General features: G+C 54.3%; 1 protein-coding gene across 1 annotated transcript in view; it reads left to right on the forward strand.

Annotated features, from left to right (window-relative positions):
* FAM227A (family with sequence similarity 227 member A) overlaps positions 1-17,673 on the forward strand; it is a 95,040-nt gene that overhangs the window by 28,643 nt on the left and 48,724 nt on the right. The window contains exon 8 of the mRNA XM_075322092.1: positions 7,087-7,216. Coding sequence (XP_075178207.1) covers positions 7,087-7,216 — 130 coding nt within the window. The remainder of the gene's footprint in view (positions 1-7,086; positions 7,217-17,673) is intronic.

Below are 17,673 nucleotides of genomic sequence, written 5' to 3' on the forward strand. Positions count from 1 at the left end.
GTGGGCCCTGGAACACCCTGATGTGGACTTTGCTGTGTTAAAGGAGCGGGCTATCAAAGCACTACAGCCCCCAGCTGCTGAAGTTCTGGAACCCGTCCCGTGGCCCGTCGAGACAGCTCCTGTTGTGGCGGCCTCAGCCAAACCAACCTCTGTAATGCCTGCAGCCCCGAGCAGCACAGTCGAAGAGTTGGCAGCCCAGGTCCGTTGCCTGGACGGAGACCTTGCCAAAATCCTCGCTGCACTGCAACCTCTGACCAGATCCCAACCTCCAGCGCAGATACAGCTTGCTGACAGTCCCGAAGATGTTCCCTGGATGCAGGGGAGAAGCGCTAACAACCCGCGGAGCAGACCTCCAATCTGCTACAAGTGCCGTAAGCCGGACCATTATTACTGACAGTGCCCGTTAAACGAGCAACCCCTGGGGCCCCGGGCCAATCCTCAGGAGTAGAACACCGTGGCCCCCCGGACTGGCGAGACCGATATGTCGGGGCCCGCCCTATCATCCCCGTGGCTGTGGACGGCATACCAGTGATGGCTCTCTTGGACACTGGATCACAGGTAACTACCATACCGTACACGTTGTATCAGCGGTATTGGGCCACAGACGAGCTGGCGCCTCCAGACAATAGTATAAATTTGATTGCCGCTAATGGACTTCCATTGACCCAGGTGGGGTATAAACAGGTGGCTATGACAGTGGGGCAAGCTGAGCTGCAACACCAGGGTATGATTGTGATCATGAATGAACCCAGTGATCATAACCCGAAAATAGTGCTGGGAACCAATGTGATGGAACACTGCATGGCTGATGTGTTGAACCTATTGCAACAGCTAGCCACCACAGCGGCGGGGAGCCGGCAGAGGGCTGTGCAGCGTGAGATCCGCGCCCTGATGTACCGCCAGCATGTAAGCTCAACCGGAGGGGAGATTGGTGGAGTGAGAGTGATGGATGTTGCTCCATTGACTGTGCCCCCTAGGAGTGAGATGATGATTTGGTGTAGGGCAGCAGTAGGGCCTCAGGGGCGTGACTACCCTGCGATGATGGAGCCCATGCCTTCCGAGCACTGGCCCACTGTAGTAGCCGCCCGAGGGGTGGTAGATGTGAAGAAAGGGAGCGTGCCCGTGAGAGTGTTGAACTGTGGGGAGGAAGAAGTCAGGCTCCCCCGGTATGCCACCATTGCCAAGCTGCTCACCCTGGACCCTCACACTATCCATGAAGCCAGTCCATCCACACTCCCACCTACCACCAGCACTTCCCCACCCCAGGGGGACACAAAGGAGTGGCACCAACAGCTACATGTAGGCACTGATGATACCCCTACACATCACAGGGCAGGGGTACACAGGGTGGTGCAGGAGTACGAACAGGTTTTCAGTAAGCACCCCCTAGACTTTGGGCAGATCAAGGGGGTCCAACACCACATTCCCACGGGTGAACATCCCCCTATCAAAGAGAGGTATATACCTATTCCCCCTGCACATTACCAGTGTGCCAAAGATATGTTGAGGAATATGAAGGAGGCAGGGGTTATTCGGGACAGCTGTAGTCCCTGGGCCGCTCCGTTGGTACTGGTCAAGAAGAAGGATGGTACCATGCGGATGTGTGTGGACTACCGGAAGATCAACCAGATAACCCATAAAGATGCCTATCCATTGCCTCGTATTGAAGAGTCTTTGGCTGCACTAAGAACTGCAAACTACTTCTCGACCCTTGACCTCACCAGCGGATACTGGCAAGTGGCCGTGGCCCCAGAGGACCGGGAGAAGACCGCCTTCACCACCCCGATGGGGCTCTGCGAATTCAATAGCATGCCGTTTGGGCTGTGTAATGCCCCTGGGACCTTCCAACGGTTGATGGAGTGCTGTCTGGGACACTTAAACTTCGAGACCGTCCTGCTGTATTTGGATGATGTGATTGTTTATTCCCAGACGTATGAAGCCCATCTGGAGCACCTGGCCGAGGTGTTCGCGTCCCTTGCCAAGTACGGGATGAAGTTGAAGCCCTCAAAATGCCACCTGCTGAAACCCAGGGTGCAGTATCTAGGGCATGTGGTGAGTGCGGATGGTGTCGCTCCCGACCCTGAGAAGATCGCCGCCATCCAGAGCTGGCCGAGACCAACTACAGTGAGGGAGGTAAGGCAGTTTCTGGGTCTGGTGGGGTACTATCGGCGCTTTATAAAGGGATACACGAAGATGGCTGCCCCCATGCAAGATCTCCTCGTGGGACAGACCAAAGGTGGAAGACCCATTGGAGCCCCACTGTCGTGGGAAGACAAGCATGAGGAGTCCTTTTGCCAGTTGAAGGCGGCCCTGACCGGAGAAGAGGTCCTGGCGTACCCTGATTATGGGCGCCCATTCATCCTCCACACGGACGCCAGTAACGTGGGGCTAGGAGCGGTCCTATCCCAGGTCCAGGATGGAAAGGAGAAGGTGATTGCCTACGCCAGCCGAAAACTCCGGCCGACCGAAAGGAACCCTGAGAACTATAGCTCCTTCAAGCTCGAGCTACTGGCGTTGGTGTGGGCTATCACGGAGCGGTTCCGGCACTATTTGGCGGCAGCAAAATTCACCGCATTCACGGACAACAATCCGCTGACTCACTTGAACACGGCCAAGTTGGGCGCGCTGGAGCAGCGGTGGGTAGCCCGGTTAGCCAACTATGATTTCACCATAAAGTACCGAGCTGGTCGTGTCAACATCAATGCAGATGCACTCTCCCGGATGCCCCATTTGTCAGAAGAGGGGTGCGAGGATGACAACCTCGAGGAGATTGAGTTACCTGCGTTCCACCAGCCGCCTACTGAGAGGGTACAAGTATGTCAGCAACGGGTGGATCTGGACCCGCGGCCCAGTCAAGAGTGGCAGGACGCCCAGGACCAAGCGCCGGCTGTCCGCCTTGTCAAGACCCTGGTGGAACAAGGTGCTATGGGAATAGACCCTGCCGCTCCAGCCGAAGCCCAACGCTTGTGGAAAGAACGGAAACGGCTTTACCTACACCAAGGGAGGTTGTACCGTGAGCTGATCAACCCGAAGACCCATGAGAAAATATGCCAGATAATCGTTCCTCAAGCTGATGTCGCTACTGTCCTACAGGCATACCATGATGGTGCTGGCCACTTCGGGTGGAAGAAGCTGGAAATGCTGTTGAGGGAGCGGTTCTATTGGAGTGGGATGCGTGAATCGGTGGAAGCCTGGTGCCGAGAGTGCGGTCCTTGTACGCTGAGAAGAAAGGACGAGAATAGCCAGAGGGCACCGTTACACCCCATAGTCACCCATCAGCCGCTGGAGCTGGTCGCCCTAGACCATGTCAAACTCACCCCTAGCCGAAGTGGGTACACCTACGCATTGACCATGGTAGACCACTACTCAAGATTTATGGTGGTAGTCCCCGTTAAGGACCTGACTGGTCGAACCGCTGCTCGAGCGTTCCAGGCCTATTTTTGCCGACCCCATGGGTACCCCGAGAAGGTGCTGACCGACCAAGGCCCGGCTTTTGAAGCAGAAGTGTTTCACGAATTCTGCCAGTTGTACGGCTGCAAGAAGATCCGGACCACTCCGTACCACGCCCAAACCAACGGCATGTGCGAGAAAATGAACCACTTGGTCCTGGGGCTCCTCAAGACGTTACCGCTGGAAGAACGGATCATGTGGCCGGAAAAGCTACCTGACTTGGTCGACATGTACAATAACATCCCGTCCAGCTCAACGAAATGCACCCCAGCGTATTTGATGAGGGCTCGGCCTGGCCGCCTGCCGGTGGATCTGGAGATGGGGTTGGAAGCTCCGGAAGCACTCCCTTCAACGGCGGAGTGGGAAAGTCGGAGGAGGGCACAGTACCGGCAAATCCAGGAGTATGTGGAGAAAAACCTCAGTCGAAGTCGAGAGCAGCAAGAGCACCGGTTCAACCAGAAGGCGCCCGCAGGTCCTTTCCAGCCAGGAGATGTGGTGCTGAAACGGAAGAGAAAAGCCCACAAGCTGGATGATCAGTGGGAGCAAGTCCCTTATGTCATACAACCCACAGAATGGGGAAATGGGAAAACTTACCAGATCAGTCGTGACCAAGGGGGCACCCTAGCCACAGTTTCCCGGGACCATCTAAAAAAATGCCCCCCAGCGCTGAAAGCAGAGGCTGAAGTACCGGTTCCTCCACCAGTGGAGAAGGCAGCAGAGGTAATCCACACTGTAATGGGTGACTTCCCAGCAAACTGGCCTACACAGAACGGCGCGGTGATACTTCCAGTGATACTGTTCCCACAACCCGTGGATGAAGAAGTAGTGGAAGCGGTTAACCGTAAGCCAGAACCAGTGCCGGTGCCCAGGGATGAACCTGTACCCAGCCCCCCTGCACCTCCGCCTGCTCCACACTATAGCAGGGAGGAGGAACCGATTGTTCCCTCTACCCCACTGTCTAGCACCACTGACACCGGGCCCCGAAGGTCCACCCGTTCCAACCTAGGTAGACCCCCACTTAGGTACAGGGAGACCGTTCTATGAGTAAAAGGGGTCCGCAAATGTAAAAGAGTGTTGTTGTTTGTTTAAAAGTTTGAAAGTTTGCAAAAGAATGATAAGTAAAATGAAAATTACCGAGTTTCTCATCTGATTTGCCTCGTGATTGAACCGGCAGGAGCCGGCACCGTTGTCCCCGTGGGGACTGTTTAAAGTTTTGGCATGGGAACTATCCATGGACAAGCCCGTGAACTTGCAGGGCACCACAAACGTTAAGTGGCTTGTAAATATGTTGGTTGCCGTTACCGTTTCCGCAATACCGTCTCCGGAGAGGCAGGTTGGAGGGAGGGCCCTGAGCAGAGCAGGCTAGGGCCCAGCCACCAAAGGAACCGGTGGCTACCCTCTGGAGGGGAAGGACAGATCCCGCTCGGGTAACTTGTGCTGGACTGTGGGTCAAGGGGTGCTGCCTGGGCTTTAGGGGCAGCATCAGGGCAAGGTTGCTTGGGTGGGAGAGAGCGGAAACCGTAACCGTAAACCGTTGCAACGTTTAAGAAATGTGCCTCCCGTCTTGGGAAGAGTTTTGATTAAAAATGTTATTCATGTTTGCTTAACCTTGTTACCCCCTTTTTCAGAAAAATAAAACCGGTGTAGGACGGCAGCCCGCGGACGGTCTGCATTTTGCTAAGGGGGAATGTGTCGCCCTGGGCAAGCCAGGGGACACAGGTCACAACACCACCACACCCCACACTCCAGGTAGGCACACCAATGCTAACCAGAAATCCTTGTTGCCTTCCTCCAGAGGCTGATGATTCACACCAGGGGGTGGGCCAGGCGGTTGGCTCCGCCCACCAAGGAGGTCACAGCTCTGGAGGCGGGAGAAACCAGGAGTCCAGTGAGGGACATGGAGGAGTGAAGTTGAGTCTAGTCATGGAGGAGGAAGTGGAAGGAGTGGAGGAGAAGCCTAGACAGGGCAAAAATAAACAGCCAAGTGAAAGTGAAGGAAGAAAAGTGACAGTAAAGGAAGGAAAGCCTGGAAGGTCCAGCTGTGTGTAGGGCCAGATCAGCAAGGTCAGCGACGACGGTGACTGTCTGGAGGGGGACCGTTTGGAAGTTCCTGGAAGGACCCCGTTGGCTGTGTGCCCGGTGGTCTGGAGCAGTGTTCCGAAGGACAGTCAGCACCAGGGCAGGGGCCTCTCGGACCCCGGCAAGGCTAGGAGTCGCCAAATTTGCCGAATCCGTCAGTGAAGGGGACGTAGATCCCCCAACAACCAAGTCCCGATTGACGGCAACAGCCCAACCATTACAGGGGAGACACCGCCACCGCCAGGGCACCAGTTTCCCCAGGGCCAGCGCCTGCGGGCAAAGTGTAGAGCTCCTCCGGCCCAGATTGCAGTCGGGGAGCGGGTAACCGGAGGGAATCCACCGCTACCACCAGTACAACATAGGTGCAAGGAAGAGGGACATCACCGTCACCTACCGGGAGTGCAGGTGCAGCCGTCTGTGGGACCGTCCTACCAGCCGTTTGGTTTACCGTAGAAACTGTGTCCGTGTTTCAGGCTGAGTGAGTACCACAGTGCCGCAAGGCACAGCGCTGCCCCCGCGTCCCTGCGCCCATCAGGCCCCGCACCTACTTCTCCATCACCGGGCCCCGGGATCACCAACCCCTACCCACGGAGGGGCAACATAACAACTGGCTGCTCCGCATCACCATCCCCGGGATCCCCATATTGAGCAGCGGTGGTGAAATCACCACAACCGTGGGTGGCGTCACGAACTATAACAATCCCCACACCCAACCACAAATCCCCCCTTTCACTCACGGGCGAGGAGTGTCGCTCGAGAAAACCCCGGGATCCGGCCCACAGCTCGAGCCACCACTGAGCAGCTGCCGGACCCGAGCAGCAGGGGTGAGCGTAGTGTGCCGACACCCTCCTCCCCGCCTGCGACAAGGTCATCTCTGCAGCTTTGATAAAGGACTTTTACGCAACCAAGCCTCCAACCTCTAAACTAAGGTATGACTTGAGTCAGCATCCTAGCGTCAGTATGGCACTGCCTGTACTTTATATGTAAAAAACCTGCTGGTTGGTTGTCTTTAAATGCAATAGTGCACCATAGAAGAAAAACAAAATGAATACTGACCCCCTGCTCCGGTGCCATTTAGTGATGTAACAATGCCATGTGAGCACTGGGAGACCTGGCGCCAACAGCTCTGATGGTGTTAGTGCCGGAGGTGATTATCTGATTTGAGTTTTACTTTCAGCTGGTTGAGGTATGAGAAGGCAGTTGCTGCTCATAAACCTCTGGAGGAGGCAATGTGCAAGAGGAGAGATGAATTTGTGGCAAACATATTGCTTCAAGTTACACTTTAAAAGGGACTGTTCAAACCATGCACAGTTGCTCCTTGCATCATGACAAAGCCAAGCATTTAAGTACATTTAGGGTCCTTCCCACGCTACCCTTTTATTTGATTGACATCCCTTCCTTCATAGAGCCAGAGAAGGAAGTGTAGAGATAGAGGGAAAACAAGCATTTGGGAAGGTGCACTTAAATGTTTAGCCACATCATGAATTACCACGCACCTGTACTTGGTTTGAACAGTCATTCTGTGCTGACAGACCCTCTTTTTTCCGTTCCAAACAGGTATTCCCATCTGTTCTGTGCCAGGCTGTGTACAGCAGTTTTTGCTTTTCTTTTCCCCAATCGATGCACCAATTCCAATCAGATGAATTCAAAACTCAGCTCTGTAATCTATTGTGGCAATGGTTTGGAGGTAAGAATCGCTGGGTTTGCAGTTAATTTTAAATGCATCTAACAAATAAAATGAGATGTGCACTGAAAATGATCAATCTATTTACTATAATTACCCTGTTTCCCCAAAAATAAGACATACTCCAAGAATAAGCAATAGCATTATTTTACAGGAATTTTGGACTATGCGTGATATATAATTCCTACTCCAAAAATAAACCCTAATAAGTTACAGTCAAAATTCTCAGGGTCCCACTCTCTTAGAGGCCCCCAGCATTGTATTCCAAGGTTAACACTGCTTAAGGACCTTTATGTGACCATAATGTCACCAAAGGTCTCTTAACTGGAAGAGTCTAAAGCTGAAGAGGAGACAGGGTGTTATGCACAGCATGTGCAATGTGTGTGTATACAGTACATGTGTGTCGCGGGCGGGGAGGGAGCCGTCGCTGCTGCGCTCTCGCTGGCGCTCGGGTCCGGCGCTGCTGCTGCTGCTGCTCGGTGGCTCGAGCGGTGAGCTGGATCCGGGGACTCGAGCAGCGCTCCTCGCCCGTGAGTGAAAGGGGTGATTTGGTTTGGGAATTTGGTCCGTGACGCCACCCACGGGTTGTGGTGAGGTTGGACCCCACCGCTGCTGTTGACGGGGATCCCGGGAGCGATGGCAGGGAGCATCTGGGATGTTGTTTCCCCCTCCGTGGGTAGGGGGTTGGTGGTCCCGGGGCCCGGTGAGGTGACGCGGAAGCAGGGCTGGGCAAGGTGCAGGGGGCGCTTGAACTGCGCAGCGCGGTGCCGGACGGCATGGTAGTACTCACTCAGCCACAAAGGGATGCAAGTCTCTGGTAAAACAAACGGCTGGATGGACGGGTCCCGCAGCCGGCTGCTGTGGTTTCTCCCGGACGGTTGGTGGTGGCTGCCTTTCCCTGCACCTTTTGTGTATCTTCGGTCCCGATGGCTTCCCACCGGTAACCCGCTCCCCAGCGTGGATATGCGCCGGAGGAGCCCTTTTGCCCACAGGCTCTGGCCCTGGGAGCTCTAGCTGTGGCGGTAGCTGTATTTCCCTTCTGCTGTTTGGACGGTTGCCTTCAATCGGGTCTTGGCTGTTTGGAAACCCCTGGGGTTCCGGTCACTAACGGATTTGACCTGTTTAACGGCGACTTCAAGCCTGGTCGGGGTCCGCAGGCCCTGCCGATTTGTGCTGGCTTCACTTCGCTCCCCGGTTCGGTGTTACGAGGGGGACCCGGGGAAGTGTGCCAAGATGGGAAATGGACAGCTTCTGCCGGTCAAGGTCCACTGTGCGGTGTAAGGGACGGCTGCTATGGTCAGGAAAGAGTGAGCGGGTTGCTACTAGTGATCGTCTGGATTGTCACAGACGATCTATGCACACCGGTCCGACCTAACCCGTGAGGGTTGTATGGCTCGGGGCTCCTCGTTCGGTGTACTTGTTGCACGGGGACGCACAGAGGTGCCTACGCACATGTGTTGTATACCGACTCCAATATTAAAGTAGATATTACATTCAACCAAAATTTTTCTACTTTTTTATATAAAATTGTGTTTTATTATTATCAAATGAACATACATACATAAATTGCATAAAAACAGGGGGGAAAAAAGGAGGATAATTAACCCTGTCCTTTTTCCTACCTCTACTACGGGGGTCGGCGTCCTACATATACAGACGTCCCCGTTCCACGACGACTGACCCTGGGTTGCCCTCCCTACTGATTAATTAGTGCATCCCTCTAAAGAATGAATCAACCCCAACAATAGTAACACCACAGTGAGGAAGAGGTGCTCAGTCAATAATGGTTAATTTGTCTGTATCACCAGTATGACCTACGGGGATTTGGGGCCTTGGGGTCAGAGACTGTCAGTAGGTCTGTGTGCTCAGTAGCAGATATAGATAGATAGATATATGTGATTATTTGCTATTCAAGAAATGCCCGATTAGTTTTTCCAAAGACTGCCCAGTAGTCTGTATATGTAGGACGCCGACCCCCGTAGTAGAGGTAGGAAAAAGGACAGGGTTAATTATCCTCCTTTTTTCCCCCCTGTTTTTATGCAATTTATGTATGTATGTATGTTCATTTGATGATAATAATAAAGCACAATTTTATATAAAAAAGTAGAAAAATTTTGGTTGAGCCTACGCACGTGTGCCAGCGGGAGTCACAGGAATATGGCACGAGGGTAGCACAGAGGTGCCCACGCACGTGTGCTTCAGTAATAGGTGAGTCCGACAGAGACTCTAGGAGCTCACCTGGGACAGGAACACAGCCTGCTAAACAGAATACTGCCACAGCAGCAAGGCAGGGGCAAGACCTGCAAACCAGGTGCTGCCTAAGCAGCAATGGCAAAGCCCACAAAAAACAATGACGTCTGTACAGTGGCGTGGCAGCATGCTGCCAGACATCCAAACATAGGACGGTCACGCGCCGCCATGAAGGCAGGGGGAACTTTTAAGGAGGCGTAGCTCCACCCAAGGGCGGGCGCGCGACGGACGTGACGCAATCAGGATTCGTGACGTCCTGGCCCAGCCAGTCAGGATTCAGCACATCACCAGCCTCGTCATCGGGCCGTGTGATATCAGTGAGCGAATCAGAAGACGTCACGTGGGGCACATGCTCATCTTCCTGCCTCTGGGTCATAAAGGCGGGATCCTCGGTTTCACAATGTGCAGAGATAAGGGAAGTCCTGCTGCTTCCCTGAGCATCCATCATTTGCACACTGCGCAACCTCTCAGACCCTCTGTGATGCTGAGCAGGAGGGCACGTGGTAGGCAAGGGATGGGAGGCAGCTTCATTCCTTGCAAAGGGAGAACCACTAGGTGTCACCCTTCTGCTGTGTCTGTGAGCAGGCATCTCCTGCAGACCGCGCAGTCTCCTAGACCTTCGGCGCTGCTGAACAGAAGGGCTCGTGGCAGACAAGGAATGGGAGACTACCTCATTCCTTGCAACTGGAGAGCCACGAGGTGTAACATTACCTCCCTGTCTAGGGCCCCCCTCCCGCCTTCGCTCGAAGGCCGCCACCACACCCGGGGCATTGACATGACCCTCCAATTCCCAGGACCTATGCTTCGGTCCACGACCGACCCACTCCACAAGGAAGTACCTCTTGCCCTGTACGACTTTTGTTTTTACCAGCCTTGCTACTTCAGGGTCGTCGGACGAGGAGTCGGCCGTCGGCCACCAATCATGCCTGGCTCTAGGACTCTGGTCCTTTTGGCCCAGAAGGGGCCCCCGACCTTGGAGGTATGGTCCCAGGACAGCACATCGTTCCGTAGGCCAGGGGGATCGAGGGTCTGGCCAGGTGGCACCTGGTCTAGGGTAGTGGGTGGCCCCGAGGTGCTCCCTACATGACCCTGCCCAGGACGAGATCTCCCCTGTTGCCCAGTTGAGTATCGGAGCATGCCGTTTCAACCAGGGGAGTCCCAGTAGGATCTCATCCGTCCCTTCTGGAAGCACCAGAAAGGACACCTGCTCATGGTGGCCTGGTGGTACATCCATCCTGAGAGGGACAGTGATCTGGGTAATGGGATCGACAAGTAGGGACCCGTTGACTACCCGGATACTGATTGGTTTAGGCAACAGGACCAGGGGGACAGAGTACCTACCTAGTTGCCAGGGATGCCGAAATGAAATTGCCGTCAGCGCCGGAGTCCAAGCAAGCCTGGGCAGAGAAGACAGTGGTGCCGAACTGCAACTGGGCGCTGATGGTTAACCTAGAAGGAGAGGCAGCGTCTAGGATCCCCCCTCTGATGGAAACTAGACGCTGTCTTTTTTCCGATGGTTTCGAACATCGGGTAGCTATATGTCCCCTCTGCCCACAGGCAAAGCAAACGACCGAAGGCCGAGAACCTGTGGTAGAGGAGACCACTTTGGACACTTCCATTGACTCCACGGGGTCGTCAACAGGGCTGGCTGGGAGACCTGTCTGGTGGGGGAGAGGAATCAGAGGCTCTGTAGGCCAGGCAGACGTGGGTGCCGAAGAGACCTCGAGCCTCCGCTCCACGTGGCGGATGTCTATGCGAGAGGCAAGCCGAATCAAGAACTCTAAAGGTGGTCGGCACGTCAAGCGTGGCCAGCGCGTCTTTGACGAACCCTGCCAGACCCTCCCAGAACACAGGGACCAGGACTTTATCTGGCCAGTCCAGCTCTGTGGCGAGTGTCCTGAATTGCACCGCAAAGTCCCCGACTGAAGTGGACCTTTGCCGAAGGCGTAGGAGCCTCAGCGCGGAGTCGTGGGTGACTTGAGGCCCAAGGAACACCTTTCTCATGGCCTCAAGATAAGCTGGAAGGTGATTCACCACCCGATCTCCGCGCTCCCACAACGGTGTGGGCCATTTTAGCACTTTCCCTGTGAGCAGGGACTAGACGAAGGCTACCTTTGCCTTCTCAGTAGCGTAATGAGTCGCGGACAACTCCAAGTAGGTGGTAACCTGGTTTATGAAACCACGGCACTCGGAGCTGTCCCCGCTGAAGCGCTCTGGGAGCGCAAGGTGAGGCGACCTTCCGCACAATTCCACAGCCTGAGTAGCCGCCTGGGTGGCGACTGTCGCTAGAGCAGCCTTATCGGGGGAAGACCGCTCCACTGCTGCCAATCGTGACTCCAACTGCTGCACATAACGCAGCAACTGCTGCTGCTCTTCCGCCATAGCCAGACCTTTGGCGCGACCGTAATGTTACGAGGGGGACCCGGGGAAGTGTGCCAAGATGGGAAATGGACAGCTTCCGCCGGTCAAGGTCCACTGTGCGGTGTAAGGGACCGCTGCTATGGTCAGGAAAGAGTGAGCGGGTTGCTACCAGTGATCGTCTGGAATGTCACAGACGATCTATGTACACCGGTCCGCCCTAACCCATGAGGGTTGTATGGCTCGGGGCTCCTCGTTCGGTGTACTTGTTGCACGGGGACGCACAGAGGTGCCTACGCACGTGTGCCAGCGGGAGTCACAGGAATATGGCACGAGGGTAGCACAGAGGTGCCCACGCACGTGTGCTTCAGTAATAGGTGAGTCCAACAGAGACTCTAGGAGCTCACCTGGGACAGGAACACAGCCTGCTAAACATAATACTGCCATAGCAGCAAGGCAGGGGCAAGACCTGCAAACCAGGTGCTGCCTAAGCAGCAAGGGCAAAGCCCACAAAAGACAATGACGTCTGTAAAGTGGCGTGGCAGCACGCTGCCAGACATCCAAACATAGAAGGACAGTCGCACGCCACCATGAAGGCAGGGGGAGCTTTTAAGGAGGCGTAGCTCCACCCAAGGGCGGGCGGGAGACGGACGTGATGCAATCAGGGTTCGTGACGTCCTGGCCCGGCCAGTCAGGATTCAGCACATCACCAGCCTCGTCATCGGGCCATGTGATATCAGTGAGCGAATCAGAAGAGGTCACGTGGGGCACATGCTCATCTTCCTGCCTCTGGGTCGGTCATAAAGGTGGGATCCTCAGTTTCAGAATGTGCAGAGATAAGGGAAGTCCTGCTGCTTCCCTGGGCATCCATCCTTTGCACATTGCGCAACCACTCAGTCCCTCTGTGATGCTGAGCAGGAGGGCACGTGGCAGGCAAGGGATGGGAGACTGCTTCATTCCTTGCAAAGGGAGAACCACTAGGTGTCACCCTTCTGCTGTGTCTGTGAGCAGGCATCTCCTGCAGACCGCGCAGTCTCCTAGACCTTCGGCGCTGCTGAACAGAAGGGCTCGTGGCAGACAAGGAATGGGAGACTACCTCATTCCTTGCAACCGGAGAGCCACGAGGTGTAACAGTTCGGTACCGGCGGCCCACTGCCCGTCCCCGGTCCTATGGTTCCGCGTTGATCGGCCTCTCCTTCAGATGGCCACTACTGTCTGCCAACCTTGCTCTTGGTGCCCGAGCCACGTACCTGGACACGGTCAGTTTTGCTCCTCTCCTACCACTTCCCTAACTTCGACTGCTCTCTCTTCCCTTCCCGCCTCCAGGACTGTGAACTCCTCAGTGGGTGGGGCCAACCGCCTGGCTTCACCCCACCTGGTGTGGACTTCAGCCCCTGGAGGGAGGCAACAAGGATTTGTGTCTGACTGGTGTGCCTATCTCGGGGTGGGGGTGTCGTGTTGTAGTACTGGCTAGTCCAGGGCGCCACATGTGCATGTACAGTGTCTGTGTTTATATATATATATATATATATATATATATATATATATATATATATATATATATACAGTATATATATAGTTGGGAGAAAAAGTATTTAGTTGGCCACCAATTACGCAAGTTCTCCCACTTAAAAAGATGAGATTTGCCTGTAATTGACATCATAGGTAGAACACAACTATGAGAGACAAAATGAGAAAATAAATCCAGAAAATCACCTTGTCTGATTTGGCAAGATTTGTTTTGAAAATTATGGTGGAAAATGATTCTCCTTAATATGTTTTTTTACATGCCAAAAACCTGGCATTTTAACAGGGGTGTGTAGACTTTTTTTTTCTTTCCGTGTTAGGCCATGTACCCACGGGAGCTTTTTGCTGCGGAGTTTGCCGCTGAAAACCTGCGGATTTTTCTGGATTTTCCAGATAAATCCGCAGGTTCTAGCATGTACAGGCACTCCCCATGTTACCCTATGGGACATGGGCAGTGTCTGTGTCCACGCTGCGAAAAGTGCGGCTGCGGAATCTCCTGCGGAGATCCCTCAGCCGCACCTAACTGCATGTCAATTATTCATGCGGATTTACTTGCGGAGAGCCCGGCCCTCCGCTATGGAGATAGAGGCCGGGACGTCCGCAGGTAAATCGCGTGAAACTCCGCATGTTTTTGCTATTCTGCTGGAAAGTCGCAGCTAAAAATAGCTGCGGATGCCGGCGGGCAGCTGCGGGAAACATGCGCCCTTACCTGCGAATGTATCCGCAGGTACGAGCGCCCGTGGGCACATGGCCTAAATCTATTGACATTTCACAACAAATATACAACGTCCCAACCCCCTTTTCTGTTGATGCACTGTGTCACTAATTCTTCCAACTGTTCTAGTTATATTAGTGTCACAATATAACTTATTGGATAACGATCTATAAGGATATGCTATCCTTAATCTCAGCAACACTCCTAAAGGTGGAGACACCTGAGTTCCCTTCCTGAGCCTGCTCCTGACCAGACCTAGTCTGATTTCACACTCCTGACTCCTATACTGGTGGGAGGGGGATGTTAAACACAGATGTAGACAGACAAGGGAAAACCAAAACTGACGCACTGTGCGCACACACACCCACACACCCACACACACACATACACTAGGACAATAAGAGATTCAGGAGGAAAACAAGAGCAGGAAGGAAACTACAAATGATAACTGTAGTAAACTCCACAACCGCACAAAGAAACAAAAACTACAAACACCACAAAGTCTGGGGCACCAGACCAACAAAGACAAGCTATAGCTGGCATAGGAAGAAGGACCCAGCCAGTATATATAGGCATGAGCAGATGTGATAGGCTCCCTCACAACAGGTGATCAAGGAGAGCAAACAAGCAGACTAGCAGAGATTAACTCTTGCTAGCCTGCGTATCAATCAACACACAGCAGGTCGACATCCGAGTCTGCTTGCGTTACTCGCAGACACCAGAGAATCTCTCGGGCCAGAAACACACTTCCGTTAAAAACACGCACGTGCCGCGAGACACGTATTTACCCTGAGTGTTGCGTGTGGTAAGTACGTGTCTCGGGTACGTGCGGTCCACGTGTGTTCTACGTGTGCTATCCGCGATAGCACACGTAGAACCGGTAATTTGCGCGCTGCTGTCCGTGGTGCTGATCTTTGGTCTGAAGCCCTGCCGTATCCCCGCTGCTGGTGCTGCCGGCCGCAGTGAAGTGAATATTAAATGAGCATAATGAGCGGCGGTCGGTAGCAAGTGGCAGCAGCGGCAGAGACAGGAGGGCTGGAGAAGGTGAGTAAATTTTTTTTTTTTCACTGACACGTGTGTTTTCTCCGGCGCGTGTCACACGGGACCGCATCCACACTACATCCGTGTGGTACGGGTGCAGGCCATGTGACACCCGTGTTGCCGAAGAAAACGTGGACATGTCAGCGTGTAGAAAAACGCACACACGTACAAACGCACACGGACACACGTTCCGTGTGGTTTTACGTGTGTGTGCCTGCTACAGTAGGGTAGCGTTGCTGAACGTGCCTCCGTGCTGCCGGTACGGGCAAAGAATGGCAAACACGTACCGGCGGCACAGATATGTGTCGGAGGTCTCAGGCGTAGTGTCAGAATCAGTAATCTGAACAGGAGAAAGAAGGTAGAAGAAAAATTAGCACAACCGTCCAATTATAAAAAGTCTAGAACATGTCTGAACAGGACCAGACACTGCCTGACAGTCAGCGAAGTTAGAAGAAAAATCTCCGTGTGACAATTGGTTGCAAATATTACAGCCCTTATACCACACGTAAACACTGCAGTCGATCATGGTCCACAGTTACATACGACATGAAAGAAAGGAGGCCTGTGATTGGTCACTTTGATATTTGGGCTGTGATGTCTTCAGCCAAATGTAGACTGCTGGGAGAAATCGGTGGTGCAGCGCAGGATCACATGTGGGGATCAGATGTCTGAGTTTATCTTATGTTAGCAGTGTTGCTGCCTTTGGTTGCTTAAATTATGATTATCTTTATAAGGATTTTATTTTGTGTGATTACTTTTGAGTCTGTTGAAATAGAGGGACTATCAAATTAAATTTACTGGTATGTAGAACCCATGCCCAGGACTAATATTCTTTTCTGGAAAAGAGGAATTTATCAAAGCTATTTTTTTCAATGAAAGCATATTAGTCTAGTCAGTGCCTCAGGGGTACTTTGTGTCGCGGGCGGGGAGGAGGGTGTCAGCACACTACGCTCACCCCCTTCTGCTCGGGTCCGGCGGCCGCTGCTCAGTGGTGGCTAGAGCTGTAGGCCGGATCCCGGGGGTTTCTCGAGCGGCACTCCTCGCCCGTGAGTGAAAGGGGTTTGTTGGGTGTGGGGATGATTATTGTCCGTGACGCCACCCACGGTTGTGGTGATTTCACCACCGCTGCTCTATACGGGGCTCCCGGGGATGGTGATGCGGAGCAGCCAGGTGTTGTGTTGCCCCTCCGTGGGTAGGGGTTGGTGATCCCGGGGCCCGGTGATGGTGAGGGAGGTGCAGGGCCCGGTGGGCGCAGGGACGCGGGGGCAGCGCGGTGCCTTGCGGCACTATGGTACTCACTCAGCCTGAGACGTGGACACAGTTTGTACGGTAAACCAAACGGCTGGATAGACGGTCCCACGGACGGCTGCACTTGCTCTCCCGGTAGGTGACGGTGATGTCCCTCTTCCTTGCACCTTGGTGTACTTGATGGTTGGGATGGGTCCCCACCGGTAACCCGCTCCCCGGCTTCAAGCTGGACCGGGGGAGCTCTACTCTTTGCCCGCAGGCGCTGGCCCTAAGAAACTGGTGCCTTGGCGGTGGCGGTGTCTCTTCTATACTGGCTGGGCTGTTGCCTTCAATCGGGACTTGGTTGTTGGGGGATCTACGTCCCCTTCACTGACGGATTTGGCAAATTTGGCGACTCCTAGCCTTGCCGGGGTCCGAGAGGCCCCTGCCCTGGTGCTGACTGTCCTTCGGAACACTGCTCCAGACCGCTGGGCACACAGCCAACGGGGTCCTTCCAGGAACTTCCAAACGGTCCCCCCTCCAGACAGTCACCGCCGTTGCTGACCTTGCTGACCTGGTCCTACACACAGCTGGACCCTTCAGGCTTTCTTTCTTTACTGTCACCTCACTTGCTTTCCTCCTTTACTACTTTTCTTCCTTCACTTTCACTTAGCTGTTTACTTTAGCCCTGTCTGGGCTACTCCTCCACTCCTTCCACTTCCTCCTCCCTGACTAGACTGCCTGGTTTCTCCCGCCTCCAGAGCTGTGAACTCCTCGGTGGGCGGAGCCAACCGCCTGGCCCACCCCCTGGTGTGAATCATCAGCCTCTGGAGGAAGGCAACAAGGATTTTTGGTTAGCTTAGATGTTCCTACCTGGGATGTAGGGTGTGGTGGTGTGTGACCTGTGTCCCCTGGCTTGCCCAGGGCGACACATTTGCACGCTGCGACATCGCAGGCCGATGCTGCGATGCCGAGCGTGATAGTCCCCGCCCTCGTCGCAGCAGCGATACGTGGTGATAGCTGGCGTAGCGAAAATTATCGCTACGCCAGCTTCACACACACACTCACCTGCCGTGCGACGTCCCTGTGGCCGGCGACCCGCCTCCTTGTAAAGGGGGCGGGTCGTGCGGCGTCACTGAGACGTCACATGGCAGGTGGCCAATCGGAGCGGAGGGGCGGAGATGAGCAGGATGTAAACATCCTGCCCACCTCCTTCCTTCCGCATATCCTACGGAAGCCGCAGTGACGCCGGTAGGAGATGTTCCTCGCTCCTGCGGCTTCACACTCAGCGATGTGTGCTGCCGCAGGAGCGAGGAACAACATCGGACCGTCGCATCAGCGT

The sequence above is a fragment of the Anomaloglossus baeobatrachus genome, chromosome 8 (assembly GCF_048569485.1).
Source record: "Anomaloglossus baeobatrachus isolate aAnoBae1 chromosome 8, aAnoBae1.hap1, whole genome shotgun sequence".
Lineage (NCBI taxonomy): Eukaryota > Metazoa > Chordata > Amphibia > Anura > Aromobatidae > Anomaloglossus > Anomaloglossus baeobatrachus.